At 48.0% G+C, this 27,468-nt stretch overlaps 1 protein-coding gene across 9 annotated transcripts in view; it reads right to left on the reverse strand.

Moving 5' to 3' along the window:
* CACNA1A (calcium voltage-gated channel subunit alpha1 A) overlaps positions 1 to 27,468 on the reverse strand; it is a 304,210-nt gene that overhangs the window by 196,021 nt on the left and 80,721 nt on the right. For 5 of the 9 annotated variants that reach the window (XM_059696565.1, XM_059696563.1, XM_059696564.1 and 2 more), the window contains one exon: positions 20,496 to 20,789. The exons of 1 other annotated variant lie outside the window; for it this stretch is intronic. In XM_059696565.1, coding sequence (XP_059552548.1) covers positions 20,496 to 20,789 — 294 coding nt within the window. Of the gene's footprint in view, positions 1 to 19,651; positions 19,707 to 20,495; positions 21,185 to 21,227; positions 21,806 to 27,468 lie in introns of those variants that run through there. 3 more of the 9 variants (XM_059696568.1, XM_059696567.1, XM_059696570.1) reach the window with 3 other exon arrangements.

A 27,468-nucleotide genomic window follows, 5' to 3' on the forward strand; every position in this document is an offset into this window, starting at 1 on the left:
AGAGGGTGGAGCTGGTGGAAAATGCAGAGGGTTGCTGCCCGCCCCTGGGGCCCAGTCCACCTCCCTAGGCTCAGCCTGAGGGGTCTTGCCTAGGTTTCACCTTCGGCAATATGGTCGCTTGCCTCAGGCAGGAAGTGTGCCCAGCCTCGGGGTAAACCAAGGGCCTTTCCAAAGGCACAGCCTGCCTGCTGAGACTCCCACTACCAGCTCTCTGGGCAGAGTCAGGGGAGAGAAGAGAGGAGGTAGTTAGTAGCCTGGAGAGACACCCAACAATCACCACCAAGAATAATAGTAACAGCACAAAGTAGACTTTTTTTTGTCACCTGGGAACCTGATTTGCCTTCTGGAAAAGGTAGTGTGATGCGTCCACCAAACTCCTCCTCCTGGATGCACACATGGACCAATGTCCCCGCCCGGGTCCTGGCTGTCATCTATGACCCAGAATCCACTCTCCTTCCTTCTCTACCCTGTTATGCCCAGGGCAGCTGACCTGTGTGGACGGCCTCATTGAGCAACCTACCCTCTAGCTTCCAGCTGGGTTTGAACAATGGGGAACCCTGGCAAGAGATGATGGGAGGGCATGAAGATGGGGCATATATTCTGCCTGCTTCCTCAAGCTGCAGCGCCTGGCAATCAGTTATTTTTATTCCCATTTCTCTCTCTCTATCCCTTTGTCTCCCCTGCTCTGTTTTAATAACTGCCCACATCTCTTAATTCAACTCTTGATATGTGTCTTCTGTTTCCTACTGAGACCCTCACTGATACACCATGGGAATGAAATTCTGGTCAACAGAATGGTGGCGAAAGTGAGGTTCCCTACTTCTCTTACAGCAGCTAGCACACCCTAATACACCTTTAAAGGGGTCTCTCCTCCCCGTTCCATGGAGCTGGCTCTACCCCAACACCAAAGACCGATCATGTGGCTCAACCTAAGACAATCAGAACATTCCTTTCCACATTTCCCATTTCCCTGCAGTGACTGGCTCAAGCGTGAGCACATGACCCCCATGAGCCAATCAGAAGCAATAAACCATTCGCTGAGAATGCTGGGAGGGTGGCTGCAAAAGAGAATCACATTGGACATGATGAAGGGAGGACCAATGGCATGTCACAACCACAGGGACCATGGAGCCAACTGCAAAAAGCAGAGCCTGGAAGCTGAGGCTTAATGACGTCGTATGACCTCTGGATCTGAACAAGCCCGATGCCCAGTGGCTCCCGGGACGCTTCCCTCCCAGGAGCCAGGAGCTCCTCTCTTCTTGCTCAAGCCCTTTGAGTTTTCTGCCCTTGTAACCGGGGGCACGAATGGATTCACGCAGGCAAATGTAATGAGTCTTCACTGCGTGTCAGGCACAAGGTTCGGAGGTAGCTATTTTATTTTAATTCCCACTTTATAGTCAAGAAAACTGAGGTCTTATAAATTACTCAGGAGCTCCCAGTGGGAAATGATTTGCAAAAAGAGTATGTTTGGGGAGCTGGTGTGTGACCTGCATAAAGGAGATTGATTCCACTCCCAGAAGTCAAGGAACGGGGTTCCAATCTCCAAACCAGCACCTTTGGCGTGATCTCAAGAGTTCCAGTCAATCCTCCCTCACCCCATTCTACAATAAAACTGAGATAAAAAATCCTTGTTTCTCTCCCCCACCCATCTCACAGCGTCGGTTGGGGTGACAAACAAGGTAATAGCTAAAAGGTGTTTTGAAGGGAAGGCTATCAACTCATTGTTGCTGTCATTATTAAATTGCCATTGTTGAACTGATCCCAGAAAACCGTGGGGGCCAGAGATTGTCCAGTGACACTCTTGACTAGAATTCCAAAGACTATGGGTCCTCCAGAACACATACCTTGGGCAGAATTACAAACTGCTTTCCTCACCAGAAAACTCAACCAAAAGAGAGAGGGTGGGAAATCATGCTGGCTCAAAATATCTTGCAATATGACCAATGATTTCCATCTCCATAGCCGCCATCCAAGTTCAAGAGACACTGCCTCTTCCTTGAAGGACTACAATAATTTCCTCGCTGGTCTCATGGTTTATATTCTTGGTCCCATCCAATCCATTCTCCACACAGCAGCCAGTGGGGCCATTCACAGACAATCTCTTTGTATTGCTGCGTCAGTGGCCAGAACATGCCTTTAGAATAAATACCAAATTCCTAAGCATCTACCACAGGGCCTTTGCACATGCTGTTCCCTCTGGTCAATACACCTTCCCCACTACTCCTGCTCCACTATAGCAGAGTTCCACTAAAAACTATTGATCACCACTTCTTCAGGAGAGGTTGTTTTACATGCTCCTCTCAGAGCATGCTGGGCTTGTCCCTCCTCAGGCCTGATAGCATCTGTAATTGTAAATTAAGTAGCTATAACTATTTATCCGTCATCCTTGCCAGATTGTAAGCTCCATGGCAGACTGCATCTTCCATATTCATCACTGTAACCAAGTACCTAGTTATGTTGTCAGAAACACTATAAATATCTGTGTCTTGACTGCCTGAGTACCAGATCAAAGGAGGTAAGAGTTAAACAGTCACAGAGGTTATCAATTATTGAGGCAAGGATGGATTTTTTAATAAACAGTGCTGGGACAACGCTTATGAAATAAAAAGGAAATCAGACCCCCTACCTCACACCATACATAAAAATCAATTCCAAGCTGGTTAAAGTCATACAGTGAGCAAAACTGTAAAAAAGCTTTTAGAAACAGTACAGAATATCTTCATGACTTCGGGGTAGAAATGGTTTTCTTAAATAAGATACAAAACCCACAAACTTTGAAGAAAAATATTTCTAAATGCAATCGCATTAAAATTAAGAACTGCTATTGATCAAAAGATACCATAAAAAAGAATCAAAAGGCAAGCCAAGAGAAGATACTGTATTGCACAGCATATAACGATGAAGGACCAGTTTCCATCAGGAAACCTAAGGATCACCTACAGATCAATATGAAAAACAAAAAAACAAAACCCAAGCAACCCAATAAAAAAGTGGGCAGGGCATGAAGAGGCACTTCACAAAAGAAGAAACTTGAGTAGCCAATAAATATATTAAAATACATTCATCTGTCTTGTAATTGGGTAGCACAAAGTCAAATCGCCACACATCCACTAAACAGGCTGCAGTTAAGTCTGACAATACCAAGTGTTGATGAGGGTGTGGAGCCACTTAAACGCTCAGCCACTGAGGGCAGGAGTCTACATGAGCACAAACACTTCGCAAGAACGCTTTGGTAGGCAGTGTTCAGCCAAGTTGAAAATGCACTAATTTTAATACCCAGTGATTCTGCAACGAGGCATGTACCCTGGAGAGGCTCATCCATAAACAACTAGTAACGTTGCTTCTTTTCGGTGACCAAAAGGGAACCCGCTCATATATTCATCATCAGTGAACAAATATGACATGAGGGAGCCACAGCGACCACAATAAGAATGGATCTTGCTAACATAACTGTGAGCCAATGAAACAAAATACAAAATAACTCATATCATGTAATTTTATTTATATGAAGTTCAAAACCACGAAACATTTAACTATATTGCTTAGGGAGGCGTGCCTAGGTGGTAAAACCACAAAGAAAAGCAAGTGGATGATTCCCATGAAATCCTCAAAAGTGGTTCACCCAGGAAGGAGGAAAGGTGGGTTGTGATGGGGATGGGCATATGGGGCACTCTGGGGAGACGGTGGCGGTCTGGCTCTTGACTTGGGTACAATAGATATTGATATTCACTTCATGGTTGATCTTTAAAATGATCTATGTTCCTCTCCCCCCCCCCCCCCTTCCACACATACACACACACACAGTCAGCTGGAGACAGACTAAAAAAATATGACACACACCAAGGGACAGTTTATGAAGAGAAAGAGAAAAGGGGCAAACATTCAGACAGAAAATGAAAAGATAACAGACACAGGAAATGAAAAGGAATGAAAAGTTGGCAAGCAGACGAGAGTAAGGAAATGAGAAATGGGAGATAAAAAAAAATGGGGGGGGGGGCGGTAAGGCTACTGGAGAGGGGAAAGGTACCAGAGGCAATATTGTCTCCCTTCTCTGATTCTCTTTTCTGCATTTTCCCTCTTCCCCTTCCTCTCCCTCTCTTCTTCCATCTCTCTCTCCCCCTTTCAATCCCCTCCACCTCTCTCTTCCTCTTCATCATCGTCTTCCTTGCCCTCTCTCCAGCTCTTCCCTCTAAGTTGTTTGTCAAGTCTCCCCTTCGTCTCCCTCCCTCTTCCCACCCATCTCTGTCTCCATCTTTCTTTTTCCCTCATCTTCTCTCCCTCCCTTTGCTCCTCTATCTTTCCTTTCTCTTTCCCTCCCTCTCTCACCCCTCCTCCCCCTCTTTCCTTCTTGTAACACATATTTACCAAGTGGTTTCTCTGTGCCAGACTCAGTGCTAAAGAGGAAGGCACATGTGCGCCAAGGGACGCGGATGGTGTGGCCCACCGCGGCCCAGACGCCACCCAGGTCTGCGCCACCAGGACACCCTGGGCCAGGCTCCGGCTTGGATCTGTGGGCCACCTGCGACTCTCTCCCCTCATTAATTTCACTATCAAACACTCCCAGCATCACACGTTGTAGGTCTTATTTATTAAATATTTAACTGGGAGAACCCCAGCTGAGATGAAACCTCTCATTTGTGGAGGCCCCAGGAGAGCAGAACACAGGCCTGCTGCGCTGCTGGGATTAACCATGGCCACCAGGTGCGAGGGGGGGAGGGGGGCACCGGTGGGGGCAGCCCCATGCCAAGGAAGGAAGCCGCAGGGAAGAAGAGAGCTGAGCTTTCTCACAGGTCCACTTGGGTGCTGAAGGGTCCTCTACTGGGGGGTGGGGGGCGGTACTTCAAAACCTCCCAAACCAGAACAGGCAAATCCATGAAGACAGAACGCAGACTAGCAGCTGCGAGGGGCTGGGGAAGGAAGGAGACCGAGGTGTGCCTGCTAATGGGAACAGGGTCTCCTTTTGGGTGAAGTAGATAGAGGTGGTGGTTGCACAACCCTGTAAATGTGCTACACGCCACCGAATTTCCCACTTTAAAATGGTTAAAGGTTAATTTTATGTTACGCGACTTTTACCTCAATTTTTTTAAATTAAAAGAAGAACATCAAAAAAGAGATTAGTGTCCTCCACCCCAACTATTAGCTCTAAGGCTCCTGACCTCATTTTTTAAAATATATTTTATTGGTTTTTTTAAGAGAGGAAGTGAGAGGGATAGAGAGTTAGAAACATCGATGAGAGAGAAATCGATCAGCTGCCTCCCGCACACTCCCTACTGGGGATGTGCCCGCAACCAAGGTACATGCCCTTGACCGGAATCGAACCTGGGACCCTTGAGTCCGCCGGCCGATGCTCTATCCACTGAGCCAAACCGGTTAGGGCTGCTGGCCTCATTTTTAAAAATTAACCTTTTTTTTTTTTTTAATGTAGGGAGTGCTTACTATCCACATCCCAGGCCCTCTGCTCAGCACTCTGAACCTTCACATCATTTCCTTCTTGCAGCCCCGCCAGCGAAGTCCTGGTTTTAGAGAGAGAGAACCTGTGGCTCAGAGAGGGTAAGCGGCTTACCCAGGGTGGCACAGCTCCGATTCCAGTCTACCCGCCTCCAAGTGCGTTTAACCACCCAGTGGGCTCTCTGCCCATCCGAGCTGAGCTGTAGCATCCCCTGGAGTGGTTTCAAAACTCCCTACACCCAGGGGCAGCTCTGGGCCAATCCCACTGAGGCAGGATAGTAAGAAGCTAGGACCATTCCTGGGCAAGTGGAATGGGGAAACTGAGACAAGGAAATTAAACAAGGCCGAACAATTTGAGCAACTTACAACTTACAGCCAGTGAAGGGCATGACCTTTATCTTCCCTAACCAAGGACACTTGAGAGCAAATGGTTGTCCCCGCCTCCCTAACCAGAGAAGAATGCAGGGCTTAAATCGCCCGGGTCAGGGAGGCAGGTGACAAAGACCCAGTCAGCGCCATGTGTGCCAGCCAAACCCAAGGACGGACGAAAAGGCAGGGGAACATATAATAAAAAACCTGATTAGAGCGAGACAGACCCAGGATAAAAGTAATGAAACGGACCAGAGAATAAACCCAATTCTCCCATAAGCTCATATTGACGAATCGACATATTGAAGGACACAGCTGGAAAACTGAGGAACATTCTGTTAAGACCCTCCCCTAGGATTTCTGCCACAGAAGATAGAAACCCATAAGACAAGGACCCAGCATGGGCTCTCGCTGGAACACACCCAGGCCGGTTCTCGGGCATGAACTTTGGACTTTCTTTCTCCTAAACTCTGAGGGACCCCACGAGACCTGCAACCAGGGGAGCAGTGGGCAGCACAGCTCGTCCCAGGCTAACCCCCTGAACCTGTCTCCAAGGCCCCCCGCTTTCTCTGACTTGCCGATGAGCTCTCAGCAGCCCCGCTTGGCTCACTTCTCTACTATGTTTCGAGGGAGCCAGAGCAGCCTGCCCAGGCTCTCTCCTGTTGCTTCTTCTACCCTAAGCCCTTCCTTGTGTCACTGTTCCCGGGTTCAATAAACGTCCTCTCAAAATCACCAGGACTCATGTTGTGAAATCTTTCCTGCACAAAGTCAAGAACCCACACACCACCGGCCACCCTGAGGCAGACCCGCTCTGGGCCAGTCCCCATCTGGCAACACCACCAGCATCCTTGGGTGGGGCCGGGGTCATCAGCATTTTTCAAGCTTCCAAGTGATTCCAGCTGCAGCCAAAATCAACAGAGGGGTGTTGTTGAGATGCAGATTGGGACCCAGGAAGGCTGGGAGTGAGACTCTGCAGTTCCAACTCCCTCCCGGGAGATGCTGATGCTAGAACTGCCTAAAACTCCCTGGAATGACAGAATGTTCTAGATCTGTACCATCTAACAAGAGGCACTAATGTTATACCCATTTTAAAGATAAAGCAACTGAGGCCTAGAAGGGTAAGTGATGTGCAGTTGGAAATAAGCAGAGTGGGGATTTGAACCCAGGGAACCTGCTTCAATAGCCCTCCCTAGACTGCCTGAAACCCAAAACAGAGCCATAGAACCTCAGCGTCTGCAGAACCTGGTGCAACCCTCCTCCCCCGCAAGACATCTGTGCAGAGAAAAACGAGCAAAAGGTGTGACCAGAAGATCCTGAAGGAGATGCAGAGAGCTCGCACAGATCTGGAAAAGGCTCATCGTCTTCGAGATGTTAAATCAAGGGCAACCCAGCTGGCTCCCTAATCAGGGAAAGGGGACCTTGGAGGGCACAGACTCGTGACCTGGCCCTAAGCCTGACACATGACCCAGCTGTGCCATTTCCAGGACTCTGTCCTAAGGAAATAGTTGCAGGCATCTGCACAAACATCATCACTGGGTAGGGTTGCTACAGCGTGGCTCGTGTTGGTGGAAAAACAGCACCCAAAATGACCCTACTTTTGTTATGGAAAACAAAAAGTGTAGGTGGGCCAGGGGAAAAATGCGAATTCCTTTGTAGTAAAAGTCCCCACGTGGTCAAAAAATCTCTGCACAAATCTACCCTTGCCACCTTCCTGCCCTCACCTCGCATAGTAGGTGCTCAATAAACATTTATGAATGAATGAATGCACTCATCCCCTCCCCCATCTCTAAGCTCACCTGCTCCAGGGGTCTGCATCCTGTACATGCCCAGGGCAAGCCCTCGTATGGGGACCGAGGGAGCAGAAAACCACAGTCTACACCAGCAGCACTCGCCATGCCAGGAACCCAGAGAAAGCGAGACACGACAGAAACACTGGGCACCAGAAGGAGAAGAAAGGAGAAACGGAGGCCACAGCAGCTTTCATGCCAACCTTTCCCAGCTCCGGGTGAGATTTCCTTCTATATACTCGTCTATATTTACATCAACGAATCTGTTGCTAGCAAGCCTGTTGCTGATCGTGTGGGATCTAAAGTTCACAGAAAGCTGGCTTCAACACCCAGCAAGGAAGAGAAACTGTAAATTAAATTTAAGTCACCCCCAAACTCTAAGTCCACCCACTCCCCTCCAAGAAATCCGTGACGTCTCTTACATCAGGATGTCTCAATCCTGGCGCTATACTGACATCTGGGGCTGGATGATTCTTTCCTAGGGCGGGAGGAGGGTTACCCTGTGCATTTTTAGGACGCTCAGTAGCATCCCTGGCTTCTACCCACGACATGCCAGTATCGCCTCTCCCTCCACATTCGTGACAACCAAAAATGTCTCCACACGTTGCCAAAAGTCCCCCAGTTCAAAAGCACTGCTGTACGTGCAGCCCAGGAAGAATGGCAAACCAATCCACTGTTCTTTCCCTGCTCCTCCTCCTCAACTTCCTGAGTTTCGAGTCTCAAAATGTCTTTTACAGAGTCAAGGAAAGTGGTGGCAACGGTTTCAAGACTTGAGTCCCATATCTAAGACCAGAATTTTATCCTGAAAATCAGAACCTTGGACAGAGATGCATGCACAAAGACGTTCGCTGCACTGTTCTTTACAAGCAAAACAACCAACCAACCGGAGACGGCTATATGAAGTACGATACAGCCATAAAGTCATCAGATATTAACAACAGTTTTTTCTGGGGTTGCTGCCAACCCATACAGCACCACGATGTGAATTTCAATAAGATGCCCCTTTTTCAAGTTGTTAGGTCCATCTGTCAAAAATGGTCACATCTTCATTTCTCTAGAACAAGATACTTAAGCTTCCATCAACTGGGGCATTTAAATAATAAACATATCGTTCTACAAGGCCTATGATGTGAGATGGGATACCCTTTTGTGGTGTCAAGCCCACTCAAGTATACATGGTAGCCCTGATGCTGCCAAAGATATCTAGTGACGTGGAAATGTGTTCAAAAAAGCCTATATCCATAAAAAAAGTATGGATAAAATATATTAAAATGTCTCCAGAGCCCTAGCAGGCTTGGCTCGGTGGACAGGGCGTCGGCCTGCAGACTGAGGGGGCCCAGGTTCGATTCCGGCTAAGGGCACATGCCTGGGTTGCGGGCTCCATCCCCAGTGTGGGGTGTGCAGGAGGCAGCCAATTGATGATTCTCTCTTATCATTGATGTTTCTATCTCTCTCCTTCTCCCTTCCTCTCTGAAATCAATAAAGAAATATATTTTAAAAATGTCTCCAGCCGAAACCGGTTTGGCTCAGTGGATAGAGCGTCGGCCTGCGGACTGAAGGGTCCCAGGTTCGATTCCGGTCAAGGGCATGTATCTGGGTTGCGGGCACATCCCCAGTAGGAGATGTGCAGGAGGCAGCTGATTGATGTTTCTCTCTCATCGATGTTTCTAACTCTCTATCTCTCTCCCTTCCTCTCTGTAAAAAAATCAATAAAATATATATTTTTTAAAAAATGTCTCCAGAGACTCTCTCTGGATAGGAGAGTACAGATATATTTTCTATTCTTTGTTGTACTTTAGGTGTTCCATTAATGAAGAGGGCGGGCTTTTGGGCTAGACCTAAATGAAGAGGAGTCAGCCATGGGAGACCCGGGGGAACTATGATGCAGGCAGAGGAAACAGCCGACACAAATGCAAACAGGGCCAGTGGGGCTGAGACAGAACAGAAGGGGTAGATAGACAATGGAAGAGATGAGATCAGAGGAAAAACAGGGACCAGATCAGGTAGGGCCATGTAGGGCCCTCGTATGTCTGATCTGCAGTCTCTGGCCAGTGGGTAAGAATCTGGGGCACATACCCGACCCGCTCAGGAGAGAGACATCTATCCCTCTACCCTCCCACTATTCACCGATGAAGCAAAATCCAAGAAATCCCGCTTTCTCTTGGATTCCACTTTCAGACTCATGTTAAAATAACCTAAACCAAGTATTTCCAGAAATTTAATAACCTTTGTCAGCAACACTGTTTTTCTCATTGTTACTCAATTAACAAACATTTACGCAGGCTATAGAGCAGGAACTGTTGGGAGATATGAGAAAGGTAAATTACCGGCCCCTACTATCAAGGAGCTTTCTAATTAAAGAGGTGAGACATAAGCATACAATCATATTTTCACAAAAAGCATGCAAAATTCACTTGACTCTAGGAAAGGTCCAACTAAGGTATAAGTGGAGGAACTTGGCCATTCCGAAACCAATAAGAACACCAAATATTAGAGAGACTCAACATGGACATCCACCCTTCTATACACACTCTTATGTCCAACATCCACCCATTCTCCCACCCATCCATCTCTTTCTCCTTCAATCCAGTCCAGTCATCTGCCCATCTATTCACTATCTGTCCCTATATCCATTCATCCTTTTTTTTCTTCCTTCCTTCCTCCCTTTCTTCCATCCATTATCCACACATCTGTCCACCCACCCATCCAGTAATCTGCCAATCTCTTTATCCACTTGCCTATAATCCCTACCCATTCAATCACCCATCCAACCAACATCATTCATTTTTCTTTATTTTTTCCTTCCTTCCTTCCTTCCTTCCTTCCTTCCTTCCTTCCTTCCTTCCTCCCCTCCATTCATTTATCTACCCACCTATCACCCATCTCTCTGTCCAACCATCCATAGATTCATCCATCCATCCATCCATTCATCCAACACTAACAGCATGTGCTCCTCTACCCCGTAATCATCCATCCATGATCCACAATTTAAAAGACTGCATTGTGATTAGGAATAGGCCACACTGCTAAAAATTTGCATTCTGACAACTCTTCCAAAGGTAATTCAAGTCCATAAACATTTCTGGCTATCCCAATTTGTGCAAGACCCATATACTCTGAGTTCTTGTAAGGCCCTCATGGAAGCTGCCCTATTCTTGCTGTAATTGATTTCATCAATGATGGCACTCTTAGAGCAAGGCTAAGGAGTAGGGGGAGCTTGTGGAGATTGGAGGGAATCTGGTATTGAGAGAGAGAGTCTGTCAGTGTGGTGTAGGGAAGATGCTTAGGAGCATAGAAAAGGGTTGCTGAGAGATGGGGGAAATCCTGCTCGAGCCTTGGAATCACGGAATTCTACTATACACCATCACCCTGTGATTGCTTTCCCCTTGGTTTATACGTTGGAGCAATGATGTTTGAGGTGATCATCCAGGAAAATGGGTTAACAAGACACATGCCAACAAATAACAGAGATCAAAGGAGTTGAGAACCTTGGAAAGAAAAGGCAGAATAACTAATACTTTGTAGCACCTATTGTGTGACACACATTATGTCAAGCATTAGGTCAGAGAAACCCTAATATGGCCACCATAATAAGTCCACTCATCCATCCTTCCCCTCATCTATCCATCCATCCATCCTTCCTTCCTTTCTTTCATCCATCCATCCATCCATCCATCCATCCTATGCATCTATTTTTCTTCCTTTCTCCCTTCTTCCTTTCCTCCCTCCCTGCTATCCATCCATCTATAAACACATATGGAGCTTACTAAGTTCCAAGCACTATTCTAAGAATAGCATATAATAACTCATTTAATATTCCAAGATAGGTGCGTTTAGAATCCCCACTGGATAGACTGGGAAACAGAAACAGACTTGCCCAAGGTCACACAGCTAGTGACTAGAAGAGCTGGGATTTGAACCCCAGCCACCTGGCTCCAGAGTCCATGCTCTCAACTCGGCCATGTGGCTTCTCACAAACCAATGGGTCTAAACCACAGGTTGACTTTCAGAAAACAAGCAGGAACGGGGGTTGTCTGGCTGACCTAGCCCTTCGAGAGCACGATGAGTAGAATGTGAAATGCCTTCGCCAGTGCCTGTCAGATGGCGGGTGTTCCGTAAATGCTGATGAATCTCAGCTGATTCTAACTGAAGCTAGATTCCCAAGTACACAGACTAAAATTAACACCTTGAATTCATTCATTGAAAAATTATTTATTCATCACAGCAGCACTGTTCTTAATAGCAAAAAATAAAATAAAAAAATCTGGATACATCCCAAATGTCCACCATCCAGGAAAATGAATAAATTGTTGTATCATCACAAAGTGCAATATTATACAAAGAAAAATAAATGACTCAACAAGAGAGATGAATCTTAGAAACATACTGTTGAGTGAAAAAAGCAAGTACAAGTTCTAGAAGGCTGAAAAACTCAGAAGCCAAGCAAGTTAAATTTATAAGGCACGGGTGATAAAGCCTGGAAGGAAGGAAGGAAGGAAGGAAGGAAGGAAGGAAGGAAGGAAGGAAGGGAGGGAGGGAGGGAGGGAGGGAGGGAGGGAGGGAGGGAGGGAGGGAGGGAGGGAGGAAGGAAGGAAGGGAGGGAGGGAGGTAAGGAAGGAAAGAAGGGAGGGAGGGAGGGAGGGAGGTAATGAAGGAAAGAAGGGAGGGAGGGAGGGAGGGAGGGAGGGAGGGAGGGAGGGAGGGAGGGAGGAAGGGAAGGAAGGAAGGAAGGAAGGAAGGAAGGAAGGAAGGAAGGAAGGAAGGAAAGGAGGAAATAAAACCCACACAATCTAAGGGAGAGTAAATACCTTTCAGAGAGTACAGTGGGGGAGGGGATGAGGAAAAGGTGGATTGGGAATTATAGGTGAAGTTATTGGTCAGGTTCTCAGCTTAGGGTTTCTCAGAGTGTGCTCTCCAGAACAGTTGTATCAGAACCATCCGGGAACGTGCTAGAAATGCACATTCTCAGGCTCCATCCCAAACCTGCTGAGTCAGAAACTCTGGAGCTGAGGCCCAGCTCCTGCTTAGAAGCCCACCAGGGGATGCGGAACATGCCCCAGAGTGAGGAGTTTGCCCTAGAGCAGGTGATGCTGACCCTATGGGGCTGCGGATACCACTCTGAGGACCACCGTTCTAATTTCTGACTTAGCTGGTCGGTCCACCAGTGTTTCCATACTCTATTAAAATAAGAAAAAATAATAAGCTAAAGGAGACAATATTGAGAGTGTGCTGTAAACCCAGAAGAGAATTAAAACAATAGGCTGTAAACCTGAGGTGCATAAAAGCACAAGGCCAGAGAGGTGCACAATTATGTATTCAGCCCCTGTAGGTGCCAAGCACAGGGTCAGAGAGGTGAGCACAACAAACCCAGCCCTTCCCATCAGGAAATCTAAAATCCATCTGTCTTGCTACTTTTTACAGTGATAATACATGCCACATGCTTTCTGTGCACAGTATCTTTTAGCCTTTCCACAATTCCCTGGACATTGGACTGTGCCCATTTTACAGATGAGCAGACTGAGGCTTCACTGCCGTGAACTGGAGCTGAGACTTGCAGCAGAGTCACCAGTCCCCAAGCCTTATATGCTGCACCTTCAGTCAATATCCTGCTCCTTTCCGCCACTCCTGGTGCCCTTGCTCAGAGAGTCGCATACCTATGTGGACTCCACAATGTGCCACAAACATTGCACAGCAGCAAATGAAGGTTCCCCGCACCCTCCAGTCCCATTATTCTTAATAAAGAAAATAATAAAGGTCAAGGAGATAAAAGAATATGGCAAGTTCTGGGAGGTAAGAAACCACATAACCCCTACCCCAGAGCAAGTTCTAGGTCACCCCCAATGTGTCTCATTTAAGAGAAATCTGTCAGTTTATTTTTGAGACCAGACTTAGGCCTCCCGCAAACACTGCTTGGATAAAATACCTTAAAATTGGTTTATCATACACACGGGCCTAAAATGAGTACAGAAGTTCACAGTGTGATTATTATTTACTGGCAGGTGGGTGACCAAGTTGAGTTTCTTTCATGGCTCCAGAGAGGGGTCCCTGGCCCGTGAGCAGGGTTATGCAGGGGGAGAGGCTGCTGACTCTGAATTCCAGGTCCAACCTGAGCACTGAGCCCCTTCAGGGAAGCCCCAAGGGTGTTCCCAGTCTGAACAGAAAGTAAAGTCATGTCTGACCCAAGAGAGATGACAAAACTTGATCCAGACTTAACTCCGGAAATTTGCTTCAGAGCCGGGATCTCGTTTGAATTAGCTGCCTTAAGTGGGCAGCCTCCAAAAGCCAACTTCATTCCGATCAAAAGTCTTGGCTTTCTCAGAGGGAAAAAATTACCTATCTTCTCCTCTCCTGGGCCACGGAACCATCTCTTGCTCCCCTCCTCTTCACTGTTAAGAACTCACCACTAGGGTGACCAACATCCCAGTTTGCCTAGAACTGCTGGGTTTCCTGAGATGCTAAAACCGGGGCAGTCCTGGGCAAACTGGGACATCTGGTCACCCAGACAAGAACTCACTCTTGGTGGTTTTTGAAACCCACGTTACTGAGGCCAACCACCTGATCCTCTCCTCTGGAATGTTACTTGCCTTCTCTATTCTTCCAAGAGAGAAAGAAGAAAGAGAGAAATTGGGGGAGGGGATAGGGGGACCTAAGCTAACCCCAAAGCAGGGTTCAGTTGTTAACTCTCAGTGGTCACCTGGGGTAGCCACAGCAGCTGTCCTAGGCCTGTGGTCTCCATCCTGGGCGGGACTCTTGACAAGCTCAAAGGGAGATGAGTTTGTGGTGGGACATGGGGGGAAGGGGAGAAAGCTAAGTATATATTTTAAAACTCCTTCACCTTGTCACCATCAGAGGGAGGGATCAAGGGAGGGGAAGACAATTAATTCTGTCTTACATCAAAGGAAATAGGAAAATGGGTCAAGTGGGCATGATTTTTACCTCCAAAAGCTTCCGAGGGGTACTTTGAAGAGTGCCCCACTCAGATGACTAAAGTCAAACTGGCCAGTTACAGGGCCCTTTGCTCCCCCTGTACCCCGAGAGCCTCATTTCCCAAAAAGCCAAAGTTTCCCAAAAAGAACATTAGGATAAAAGTGGTCTCTGATATTATGGCTCATGTATTTTGGGGGCTTTCTCCATGCAGGACACTGTGCTGAGTGTTTACCATGTGTGACCCCATTTAAACTCCCCAAGAGTTGTGTGAGGGAGATGCTATCAGAAGCAGTATTCCCATCATGCACACGAGGAAACTGAGTCATTCAAACCTAGGCTGACCCGGAGTCCGGAGCGCTTCCCCTCTCTCTGCCTTCTTTCATGGCACCACCCAGTCCTTTCTACGAAGCTGAGTTAGCATTCGCAGAAATGTATTCACGATGGGGGCTCTGACCATCTCTGCACGGAGCCCACTTTCACGGTGGTGCCTTCGATCACTGAGGAAGTACACGTGTGTTTGCGACTTGGGGGTGACGGGAGGGGGGCCACAAGCCACAAGCACTCAACAGACATTCACCCCCAAGGCACGGAAGGACTTCACTCACAAGGGGCCACTGTTCCCCAGCTTCTCAAGCACTAAAATTTCAGAGACCTTCTCTGGTCTGATAACCTCATGCACTCCACTCCCCCATCACACAACTAAAACCCATCAAAAACCTAAAACATTGGCACAAGGGCGAATCAGACCCATATGATTTGGCAAACGAGGCAGAGAGGCCTTTTTCACTCACTAGACAAACGTTTATAGGGCGCGGTGGGACTGCAGGGGGCGGGCCTGGCTCTCACAGCCTTGACTTTTCACAGCTGAGCAGCAGAACCAATGCCCCCCCACGCCACACTCCCTGCTCTCCCTACATTTCAAACCAGTGCAGGCACCTGGCTACAGATAACATTCTCACTCTCCCTAGTCCTCTGACTGGCACTTAATGCTACCACTTCCAGCACTTTCTACACACCCACAATTCTTTACCCTAAACCCTTGAGGCCACATGTGCCTTGGCATTTAGAGCTCGATGCTTTTTTAGAAGGATAACAAGGGTAGGAATGTTAAAATGGCACAACCACTTTGCAAAACAGTTTGGCGGTCTCTTACACAGTTTAACATATACTTACTGCACAACCCAGCAATCCTACCCCTGGCTATTTATTTACCCAAGAGAAGTGAAATGTAGGCTCCCAATGCTTCCTACTAAAACCCATCTGCCAGCACTTACAGTGGCTCTATTCATAATCATCCGACCTGAAAGCATCCCAAATGTTCCTCAACTGGGAAGTGGATGAACAGGCTCTGGTCCATCCCTCTCGTGGAATATTACGCAGCACTGAAAAGGAATGAACGACTGGTACCACTGGTACCATGAATGAATGGATTGCAAAGGCTGCATGAAAGAAGCCACACTCAAAGACTACACACGGTGGGATTCTGTCTATATAACCTTCTGGAAAAAGCAAAACTGTAAGGACAGAGAACAGATTAGTGCTAGCAAGGGGCTTTGGCAGTGGGGAGCTGGCTCAAAGGGGTGTTAGGGGGGTAATTTGGGGTGACAGACTGTTCCCTACTTTGATTTTGGTGGTGGCTACATGACTGCATGTATCTGTTAAAACTCACAGAGCTGTATGCTAAAAGGGGTGAACTTGCTAATATATCTCAACAAACCTGATTTTTAAGAAAAAGGGGGGGGGGGAGGTAACAGGATGCATCTGTGATATGACCTCGATACCCTAGGAGTCACCCACAAACCAGCAGCATGGGCAACCCTTAGAAGTGTGTTGGAAGAGCAGAATCCCAGGCCCCACCCCAAACCTTCTGGACCAGGACCGTCACTTTAACAAGATAATCCTCATGCACAGGAACATTTGAGAAGCACAGCAAAGTACACATAACACTCCCGGGGGGGCTGGCACAGTACCCCATTACTAAGCCTAGCTAGCATTGCTACGGGGAAACACACCAAAACGCACACCGGTGGGATACATTCGGACTGTACATTAAAACTGTAAACTCCGGCCATTCGAGGTAGGTTTTTCAGAGAAGGGAAGGCACCTTTGTAGAAAAAAAGAAAAAAGGGGAAAAAAAGCCATGCTAATTCTTACTTCCCAGAATTTTGCTCTTTTGAAAATGCCGGCCGTGCTGATCTAGTAGAAGGACCTAGGGATCATACTGTCCTGCCCTCTAGAGAAGTATCTTCTAGCACATTCTACTTTTCAGGATGGGCTCCAACTTCTCCCAGAGCTCCCTCTGTTTCTCAGTTGTCTTTAAAGAGCCTTTCATTAAAAAAAAAAAAAAAAAAAAACTGTGGGAATGCCAGTCGGCCAATGTCCACAGGTTACCTGATGTGGTGGGACTCTGGGCTTCCTGTTGCGATTCCCAAAACACACAGATGAAAAGCCAGAATCCACACGTGATTCTGGAGACCCAGCGTGCAAACACACAAACCTGGGTCCACGGCTCTTGCAATGGCCCAAATGCCTATACCCTGCTCCGGGGGAGAACTGCTGGCATCAGCAGGACTGGGGGAAGATGACATTCACAGTGGCGCTTGGTGGCACATCAGAAGGAGCGAGTGGCATTAAGTGGGGGCTCTCGGAAGGTTGGCAGATGCAACTTCTTGAGCTGACAGATTTGTGCTCCTTAGAAGCCGTCACCAGAGCCTGTCACAGCCATCTTTAGATCAGACTTCCAATCAACAAAAACATGCAACCAAGGTGTGTGGTCAAGATGGCTTGCCGCCCGGCTTTTACTCCAAGAGCAAAAGGCAGCAGCAGTGTAAATCTGAGCATCCACAACTTCCATTTCGGTTTTCTTACTTAGGAAGAGAGAAATAAAATTAATGAGAATGCTTAATTCTCATTGCTGGCTTCAAGCTGGCGCTGCTGGGGGTGTGTGTGTGTGTGTGTGTGTGTGTGTGTGTGCAGAAGAGTAAGAAGTCACAATGGCCAAGTGCCTGTGAGCGTGGGGAGATCAGGCTGCACCCTCCACCAGCGTGCTACGCTGTAAGTAACACTTTTAGGCCCAGGACGCATACAGCCAAGTTCATGAAACCTGCACTCACTCTTCCTCCAAGGACAGTGAGGAAGCTGTTTTCCAGATTCAACGACAACCCTTAGTTAATGCCGTTTCCAAAAACACATGTACCAGAGAATGGCAGGGCCAAGTCCACTCCTTAGGTATAGGCCCAAGAGAAATGCAAAGGAAAAGTTTAACAAAAGACGAGTACAGCAATGTTCCCAACCGCACAATCTAGACACTACCCCAGTGGCCCTCAAAATAAGTACCTGTGTTAGAGTCACACAATAAGACACCACACAGCCATGAGAAGGAACTGCCTAGAACTATTCACAGCAACATGGATGAATCTTGTTAAGCTAAAGAAGCCAGATACCAGATAACACAGCCTGCGACTCCATTTACAGGAGGTTCAAAGAAGCAAAAGGAACCAATTGCGGTTAGATCAGGGTAGCAGCTACCCTTGTAGGGGAATGACTGGGAGGGGGCATGAGGAAGGTGCTAGGTTGGGGGGGGGGGGGGGGAGACTGGTCGCATCTTTTTTCTTGACCTGGGTGCCAGTTGCATGCTTGCCTTCACTTTGTGAACACTTGTAAGCGGGACTCAGCTTGTGCACTTTCTTATACATACATCCGACTTGATTCTAAAAGTTCAGAATAAGTATGTAAACACTTTCTTAAATGGCAGGAGTATTTGGATTTAGAAGTCAACATTCTGCCCTGGCACACTGACTCCTCGGCGTTTCCACCTCCTTGCACTGGCCTGAATTCCCCGATCCAGGCCCCCAGCTCTCCGTCCTCACCCATCTCATCCTCCCGGAAAAAGCTCAGTCCTGGGTGACCTGCTCTGTGACAGACTGGGGGATGGAGAGCCTTCCCTTCTAGAGTGAGGCTGTATAATGTGCTTGCTGCCTCAGGCCAAAGGGAGAACAAAAATTGTCTGCAGAGAGCAAAATGCACAAACTCATCACAAAGCTACCCAGAGCCAGAAAGCCAAAAAAAAAAACCCCAAGTACCACCAACACTCCTAAGTCACCTGCACCCCTGCCCTGAGCGATCCCCTGCCTCCCCAACAGTCCTCTCTGCAGGATTCAGGCCGGACCGACCGGGGTGAACTAAGGACACATTAGACTTCCACTTCCTCCCTTTCCTCTTAGGAGATGCCAAATCCATGATCTAGAAGGCAATCTAAAGCCATTTTCAACTTGGAAACCTGTCAGACCAGTGAATTCCTCCTGGACACCCCCTGGAGTTAGCTGAGCAGTGCACACATTGACACCTTGCCATCCTCCAAGCTCCCACCAGTCCTCCAGGGGTCGGGAGGAGGCAGGCAGAGTGATCACAAGACCTCTGAGAGGTTGGAACTTAGCAGGCAAAGAGACCTGGCTCCTGCTTTGGGCACCCATTGTGGTTTAGGGGTACACCCCTCCAGATGGGCCCCAGCAGAAACTCTTTAATTTCACCACCCTCAGAGTAAACTGTTCACACACTCCAAAACCTCAGTGACAATGTAAGCACCCAGAAGCCAAAAGCCTGGCTCAATACTGAGTCCCACTGAAAGTGAATCCAGCCAGCCACCACTGTGCTCTGCAAATAACCAACCCAGGACCACCCCAAGGCCCAGCCCTGTCGAGTATAAGTCAGAACCATAGGCAACATGGATGGGGGTTCATTGCCGAGTCCTGGGGACCCAGGCAGCCCGGTTCATTTTTACACTGAGAGCAGCCAGTTGGAACCTTGCCAAGAAGTGGCACATTTGGGCATGACACGGTGGCCAGCCAGCCTGGGGAGCAGGGTGCGTCCCCCCCCCCACCACCACCCCCACCTTGGAATCTGGGTCATGCTTAGATAACTGCTAGAGAGCCCGACTAATTACCCATCCTTGCCTGCCTACATCTCAACAGATGTTAAGCCCTCCTTAAGGTTTATTTCAAGCAGGCACAGATTTAAAGAAACACCGGGGATCTGCATTTTGATAGCATCTGAACAGAGGAAAATCTGGTCCTCACCTTTCTCTGGATCTTTTGGTTTAAAAAAAAGAAAAAGGCGTTTACCTGCCTGAGATGTCCACATGGGTGCTGATCCTCCTGCTGTCCCCTCGCGGCTCCCAGGGGTGGGAGAAGCTGAATCCAGCCCAGGGCCTGGCACGGCCCTCTAGGCAGGACCCAACATTCTCTCCTGCCCTATCTTTCCTCCCGAGAGAGCTCATACTGGGTCTTCCAGGTCAGGGCCCCAGATGGGGCCACTGGGATGCTTGCTACACCCCAAAAGACGAGAGGCCATGGGAGATGAAGTGCCCTCCACCTGTCCAGGCTAGCGGCCCACTCTGGCCAGTGCTGGCCCCTCAGGGTGAAGGCCACATGTTCTCCTCCTCACTCCTGGCCCTGGACACCTCTAAGTACCCCCAAGAGTGCGGCCCCCGCCTGGGGAAGGCCGGTGGACAGGCCAGCGAGCTGGAATGGGGCTCTGGCTCTGTGGCAACCGCAAATGCTGGTGAGGGGAGACTAAGGATACCCAGCCAGTGCCCCCACGGCTCCCCGGCCCTGGCCAGTGCGCTCAGGCCGCGGCCCCGGCTCATTAGGGAGAACCCTGACACCTTTGGAACTGGCTCCAAAGGCCCCACCAAGGCCCCTGCTCGACCCCAGGGCCCAGCCCTCCTTCTGGAAGAGGTTCTTCGGAGAAATCCACTCCCCGGGTCCCCCCACCCCAAGCCTGCACCGTAGCTCAACCCCGCTCGGGGTGGAGAGACTCCGCACACTCCTCCCCGGTGCCCCCTCTCCCAGCCCCTGGAAGACCCCCCCACCTCCCATCAACCCCCGGGTCTCCCTCCCAGCCTGGAAGAGGGGAAGCGGAGGGAGGAGGGGGAGGCGCAGCTGCCGGGCTTCGGGCAAAGGATATGGCCATTCGGTGATCTTTTTGGCGTATTTTCTCACCACGTTGTCCTCGCTGAAGAGGAACAGAGACCGGTTGACCGTGAGGCAGTTCTGTCGGACGGGGATGGGGTTGTAGAGGGCCATGGTCCGCGCTCTCTGCGCCATTGACTGCTTGTACATCCTTTGCGCCCCGGGCTGCCCGCCCTGCCGGCTGCCCCCGGCTCCTCGCCCGCCTCCGGCGCCCACGACCACCCCGGCGGCTGCCCCGGAGCCTCCTCCCCCGTAGCGGGCCGGCATCTCGTCTCCGAAGCGGGCCATTCTGCAAAGAGCAAAGGGCTCCGGGTTACGCTGCGGCGAACGATGCGGAAGACGCCGCCGCCGCCGCTGCCGCTGCTGATGCTGCCGGGGCTGCGAAGACGGCGGCCGGAGCTGCGACTGCGGAGACGCTCCCCGGCCCAGCCCATCGGGCGGCGGCGGCTCGGCGCCTCGGGTCGGGGGCTCACCAGGCGGCTGGCCGGCCCCAGCCGGGGATAGCAGCTCGGGACATCTTCCTGGCTGACCCCGGAGAAGGAGGGGCGGGAGGAGGGGGCGGGGGCGGGGCGCGGGGGCCGGGAGGGGGGAGGGGAGAGGGAAGCGAGGCAAAAATAACCGAGGGAGGAATCCAGGCAATCCCCAGGCCACCCACTCCGAGAAAAAAAAAAAAGAAAAAAAGAAAAAGGCACTTAAAAAAACAACAACACACACACAACCAACGCACACCCCCTTTAAGATGCGAACGGCTGGCAAAGGACGCCCCCCGGGACGCGGTGGAAGCTTCAAATCCCTCCGAGGTACGGGTCAGGCTGGCGTCTTGCAAAAGGAGTGCGCCCGGCCCATTTTTTTAAAATTTTATTAGAAAAAAAGAAAAACCAACTCTTTGGTGGGGGGAGGGCAGCTCCCCCTCCCCAATGAAGAAATCGCCCTTTTTGTTTCGCTTGAGTTCCTAGACCTGAAAAGTCCAAGATCCGTAGCCCAAAAATAAAATTAAAGTAAGAAATATTAACGGGGTAAGGAGAGGAGGGAGGGGAGGGAAACGCTCGGGGCGGAGGCGGAGGGGGGCTTTTAAGGAGTCTTGAGGCCGGTTTTTTTTTTTTCTTCCTGAATCAACCCGCGGCTGCCTCTTCTGCTTGAGTGTGAGTGTGTGTGCGCGCAGCGCTTCGCTCAACCGTGCCTCATCCTGGGGTTAAATTGCAGCAATGAAATCCTGAAAATTCCCAACAGGGGGAAAAAAAGAGAGAGAGAGAGAGAGGTATGCGCCGTCGCTTAGCCACTCAATAGCTGCTCCCGGATGCTGCAATGCCTGGCGTTCCCTCCTCCCCCTCCAAAAGCCTCCTCCTCCTCCTCTAGGTTTTGCTAAAATAAGACTGGTGTGAAGGGGTGGGTGAAGAGGAAGGAAAGAGGAAAATGGGCGCAAAGGTCTGAACCACTGGGCAGCCGAACCCCAAAGAGAAGCGATTGATGAGTTGAAAGCGAGAAAGACCCACCCAGAGTGTCGACACATGATGGCCCGCGACCAATCGCGAAGGCGCGAGGGGACCAGGATCCGCGGAGTTTGTGGAGGGGGAGAGGGGAGAGCCGATGGTCGGGAGGTTGGGGGGAAGTTGGGACGAAAGATTCCTCCTCCCGGGGAGGAAACCTTGTTTTCCTACGGGTTCCATCTACTTCAGTTGCAGACAACCGGGCGCACCCAGCATCTTGCAGGCAGAAGGAGGGAGAAAGGGAGGGAGGAAACAACTTTAAAAAGAAGGGGTTTGGTGTCTAGAGGTGCGATTAGTCCATCTCTACACAAACTGTGGCCTATTTAGCAAAAGACAACATTTGAAAACTGGGTACTTCTGTCCAAGTTTCATATCACAGGGGCCTGGCACGCTGGAATAAAAGAGACACATGACTTAGAGGGTGTTACGCTAAGTGAAATAAGTCAGACAGAGAAAGACAAATACCGTATGATTTCACTAATATTTGGAATATAAAAAACAATAAGCAAACAAAACAGAAACAAACTCATAGATACAGAGACCATTTTGATGGTGGCCAGATGGGAGGGGATTTGAGGAGCTGGGTAAAAAAGGGAAGGAATTAAGAAGTACAAATTGGTAGTTACAAAATAGTCATGGGGATATAAAGTCTGGCATAGGGAATACAGTGAATTATATTGCAATAACTATGTGTGGTGTCAGATGAGTATGAGATTTATCGGAATGATCACTTAGTGATAGAATGACTAATCACCGGGTTGTACACGTGAAACTGATATAATATTGTATATCAACTGCAACTGAAAAATAAAAATTATTTTTTAAAAGATTCACCCCATCTCTGAAAAGACCCCCGAGTTGGCAGATCCTAACTGCCAGGAGCAGATAACTAACCAGGTCTTAGTTGCCTGGATAGGGCCTCTGGGCGATACACTTCGCATGAGCAAGTGTGGTTTATTTCCCATTCCCCTCTTTTATATTGTGAAGTTGAATAAACACAGAAAAATGCCTAAAGCATAACTATACAGGGTAAGAAACTGCTGTGAAATAAATACTCATAAAACTAACACTCAAATCCAGAGCTAGAAACATTGCCAGCACCCCATAAAAACACACCCCTCGCCCCCAGCAGTAATCTCTCTCCTGACTTGATGGTGTCAACAACCTTGCTTTTCTTTATACCTTTACTACCTTATTGTGCATTCCTAAACAATACCGTTCTGCTTTGCATCTTTTTTGTTTTATCTAAATGGAATCCAGTAGCATGTATTCTGTGAGGGCTGGCTTCTTTGGCTCAATATTATGTCTTTAAGATTCAACTGTTGTCACATGTAGTTGCAACCGATTCGCTTTCACCGCTGTATAGTATTCCACTGAAAGTCCGCCACAGTTTGTTTATCCATTACCCTGTTGGTGGACATTTGGGTTGTTTCCATTTGGGGCCCTTAAACACCCTTGCCTTCGGGCGCCTATAAGCGTGCATCTCTGTAAGAATAGCCCTAGGCATGGAATTTCTGGGTCACAGGGTTTATACAATGTCACCCAACTGTCTTCCAAAGTAGATTGACCAAGAAACCACTGAATTTTCACAAAGCAATGTATAGCCTGGAAGCAGGGGTAGGGGAGGTGAGAAGGGAAGAGGAGGAAGAAGACAAGTATTTTTTCAAGCCTCAGCTACTTGATTTCTAGTTAACGCACCCACCACCCGCCCCCCCCCCCCCCCCATCAGTACTTGCATTCATTTGGGGCATTCTGAAAAAGACGACATATCTTTATATAAATTCCCCATTCTGTGTCTGTGGATAAGCCTTTACAGGTTGCCTACAGCACCTTCAAGATTTCCTAACTTGTCAAGGTATAAACAAAATGATAAGAAACCAAAAGCGAGCAGAGTTGGAAGGAGATGGGGTGTGTAGACGTTTCAACAAATATTAATGACATTTGTATTAGATGTTGTCTCAAAAACACATGACAATTAACATGAAACAAAACGTAATCCCATGAGCCCGGCTGCAGTGGCTCAGTTGGTTGAGCATTGTCCTGTGTACTGAAAGGTTGCCAGTTCGATTCCTAGTCTGGGTGCATAACTGGGTTGGCAGGTTTGGGTCCCCATTGAGGGTCTGGGCACTTAGGGAAGATGGCCAATCAGTGTTTCTCACATCCAGTGGTTCTTTTTCTTTCTTTCTCTATCCCTTCCTCTCTCTAAAATTGTACTCAGATTAGAATTTTTTTAAGTGTTAAAAAAAAGTTATCCCATGTGAATGGATGCAAACAGCCAGTCATATAAGAAAGTTTCACTGTACGAAGCGAACTTGCATATAACTTGTTCTGATAGACTCTCCTGAGTAGATTGTTGAGTTTCGTTGCATGAGCATCACCTGCACAGATTTCTAAAAGACTCCAGAGCTTTTCAGGAAAGACCAACCACCAAAGTAAAGCTTCTACTGAGTCTTCACAGAAGTTCTACTTCACAGAATAAAACACTGAGGCTGAGAGAGGTTTAAAAACGTGCCCGGGTCACTGACGTGGATCTAAAACCACTCCTGACTCTCGTACTCTATTGGATGGAGTGTAACTTGGTATAATTACTTTGGGGAAAACGTTTGGCCATTTCTACCATCGCTGAATATTTGACTACCCTGTGACTCAGCATGGGCACACCTTGGTATAGATTTAGGAGGACTGAGGATGTTTGTCCACTAAAAGACACCTTAAAATGTGAAAACAGCATACTTAAACTAGCTAAACATTGGGACCTTCCCAAATGTCTGTCAATAGACTAGATCAATATACCATGTAACATTCACACACGGAGCTCTCTGGAGCTACACACAAGTGCACAGGTGAATCGCACAAACATGATCTTGAACCAAAGAAGCCATACATGCAATAGAACACAGTATATAGAACATGTCCCTGCTATATAAAATTCAAAATGGAAGAAACGAATCTATGCCGTTCGACGTCAGAGTAGTGGCCACCCTTGGGGCCCTATGGGGCCTTCTGGAAACTTCTCGTTCTGGGTAATAATTACTCAGGTGTGTTCGCTTTGTAAATTTTGTGCATTTTGCACATGTTCATTGAGCTCTACACTTATGAGCTGTGCAGTTTTCTGTGTGGGTTGTACTTCAACAGAACATGTTTGTAACGCTTCTGAATGTAGACCTGGTAGCACCACTTGTCAGGGTGGTCTGTGGTAATTGCACCCCAAAGTCCCTACAAAAAAATCTGGCCTCCTTTTTACCAGAAGACAAAGAATAGTCCTTCAGATGCCCCGAGCCATGCCTAGAAAGCAGACAAGCTGGCTGCATATCAGGCCACCCTGCAAAGTGTCATAAAAATTCTGATTCCTGGGCTCTCCCTCCCTCTGGTTTTCTTTATATATATATTATTGATTTTTTTAATATATTTTATTGATTTTTTACAGAGAGGAAGGGAGAGAGACAGAGAGTCAGAAACATCGATGAGAGAGAAACATCGATCAGCTGCCTCCTGCACATCTCCCACTGGGGATGTGCCCGCAACCCAGGTACATGCCCTTGACCGGAACCGAACCTGGGACCTCTCAGTCTGCAGGCCGACGCTCTATCCACTGAGCCAAACCAGTTTCGGCTATATTATTGATTTTTATAGAGAGAAGGGGAGAAGAAGAGAGAGAGAGAGAGAGAGAGAGAGAGAGAGAGAGAGAGAGAGAGAGACATCGATGTGAGAATGAAACATTGATGGGCTGCCTCCTGCATGTTCCCTATCAGGGGTCAAACTCACAACCTGGGCATGTGCCCTGACCAGGAATCGAACAGGAAACTTTTTGGTCATGGGATGATGCCCAACCAACTAAGCTACACTGGCCAGGAACCCCCTGATTTTTATTGGGGTACAGCCAGGTTTGATAATCACTGCTGTGAAAGGGGCAAACTTACCAGCCTTACTGTGGCATTCTCTAGTGTTATCAATGGTGGCATTGTTGGCATTTTTGGTGGAACAGTTTTTGTTATTTGGGGCTGTCCTGTGTACTGTAGACTGTTTAGCACCCCTGGCATATGCCCACTAAATGTCAGTAGCACCCCTAGTTTTGTGACAAGCAAGGATAGCCACACACATTTTCAATTAAACTACCATTAAAATGGCAGAAATATTTTCACTCACCAAATAGCATTCCCAAAGCTTGCCTATGAAGTTTGACATGTTGGGGTTCCCCTTTCCTTCCTCAGAATCTTCCCAAGTCCACCAATCCCCAAATGCTCAATCATCCTTTTCCAGAAAGAACTTAATTCATTCACCTAAAGTGTGATATGGCTCCAGGTTCATTATCATTATGGATTCACTTTACATATTACAAAAATTTATTTGGCCAAAGAGTGAATCTCTAATATTGAAATCTTAGTATTGCCTGGCAAATGGGGATGATGAGCAAGAAATCTTCATAGAATCATCAAATGACTAAAGTAGGTAGCCCCTGACCCTCTTTCATCCAAATTACTAATGTTAATCAGATAGGAAAATTTATAATCTCATTAGTATCCTAGACAGAAGCAGTTTAACAGTGCCCCTCCAGAAATCAGTCTCAGCCATTGGTTCTAATCTTTAACACATCTGCCAGCTCGAGTTTTATCAATCAGCAGCAGATTACCATCCTGGCTTTCAGAGTGTCATTCAATTGAACCAGGCTAGCATCTCTGAAACAAGTGCCCCAAATATATAACTGCAGATTGCATTCATTTGGCTGCTAAAACAATTACCAGCTAATCCAGTTATGTTGAGTTGCAAGGATGGATCAGCCAAAAGACCGTTTGATCTCTGCCTTCTGGTCTGGATACTTACTGGTCAGGAATGAGTACCAAGATCTTTGGGAGTTGGAGGGTATAAATGATGAAAACCAAATCTGATAATCCATACATTTGCAGGTCAGGATGAAAGCATTCAAGAATGATACAGCCTAGCTAGTGTGGCTCAGTGGATAGAGCATCAGCTTGCGGACTGAATTCTGGTTCAATTCTGGTCAAGGGCATATGCCTGGGTTGTGGGCTCAATCCCCAGTGTGGAGTGTGCAGGGGGCAGCCAATCAATGATTCTCTCTCATCATTGATGTTTCTATCTCTCTCTCCCTCTCCCTTCCTCTCTGAAATCAATAAAAAAAAATAAAATAAAAGAGTGATACTGAGATGGAATGCGGCTGTCACTCCAGGTATAATGTTGCATAGCAGTAAATGCCCTGTAAATTTCCAAAAACAAATGAGGCAGACCCTAATTCTGGATGCAGAGCTGGGTTCAAATCCTAGCTCTAGCACTTGCTAGCTGTGTGCTTTTGGGAAAGTGCCTTAGCTCTCTGAACCTCAGTTTCTTTGTGTAAAATGGAGACATGACTTTTTACCCCACAGGCTGCTGGAAGGAGTAATTAAGGTCAAACAGGTAAGCACTTAGTACAATGGCTGGCACATAATAAACAGTCAAGAAATTACAACAAATTTTTAAAAATCACTA

The sequence above is a fragment of the Myotis daubentonii genome, chromosome 5, assembly GCF_963259705.1.
Source record: "Myotis daubentonii chromosome 5, mMyoDau2.1, whole genome shotgun sequence".
NCBI classification, from domain to species: Eukaryota; Metazoa; Chordata; class Mammalia; order Chiroptera; family Vespertilionidae; genus Myotis; species Myotis daubentonii.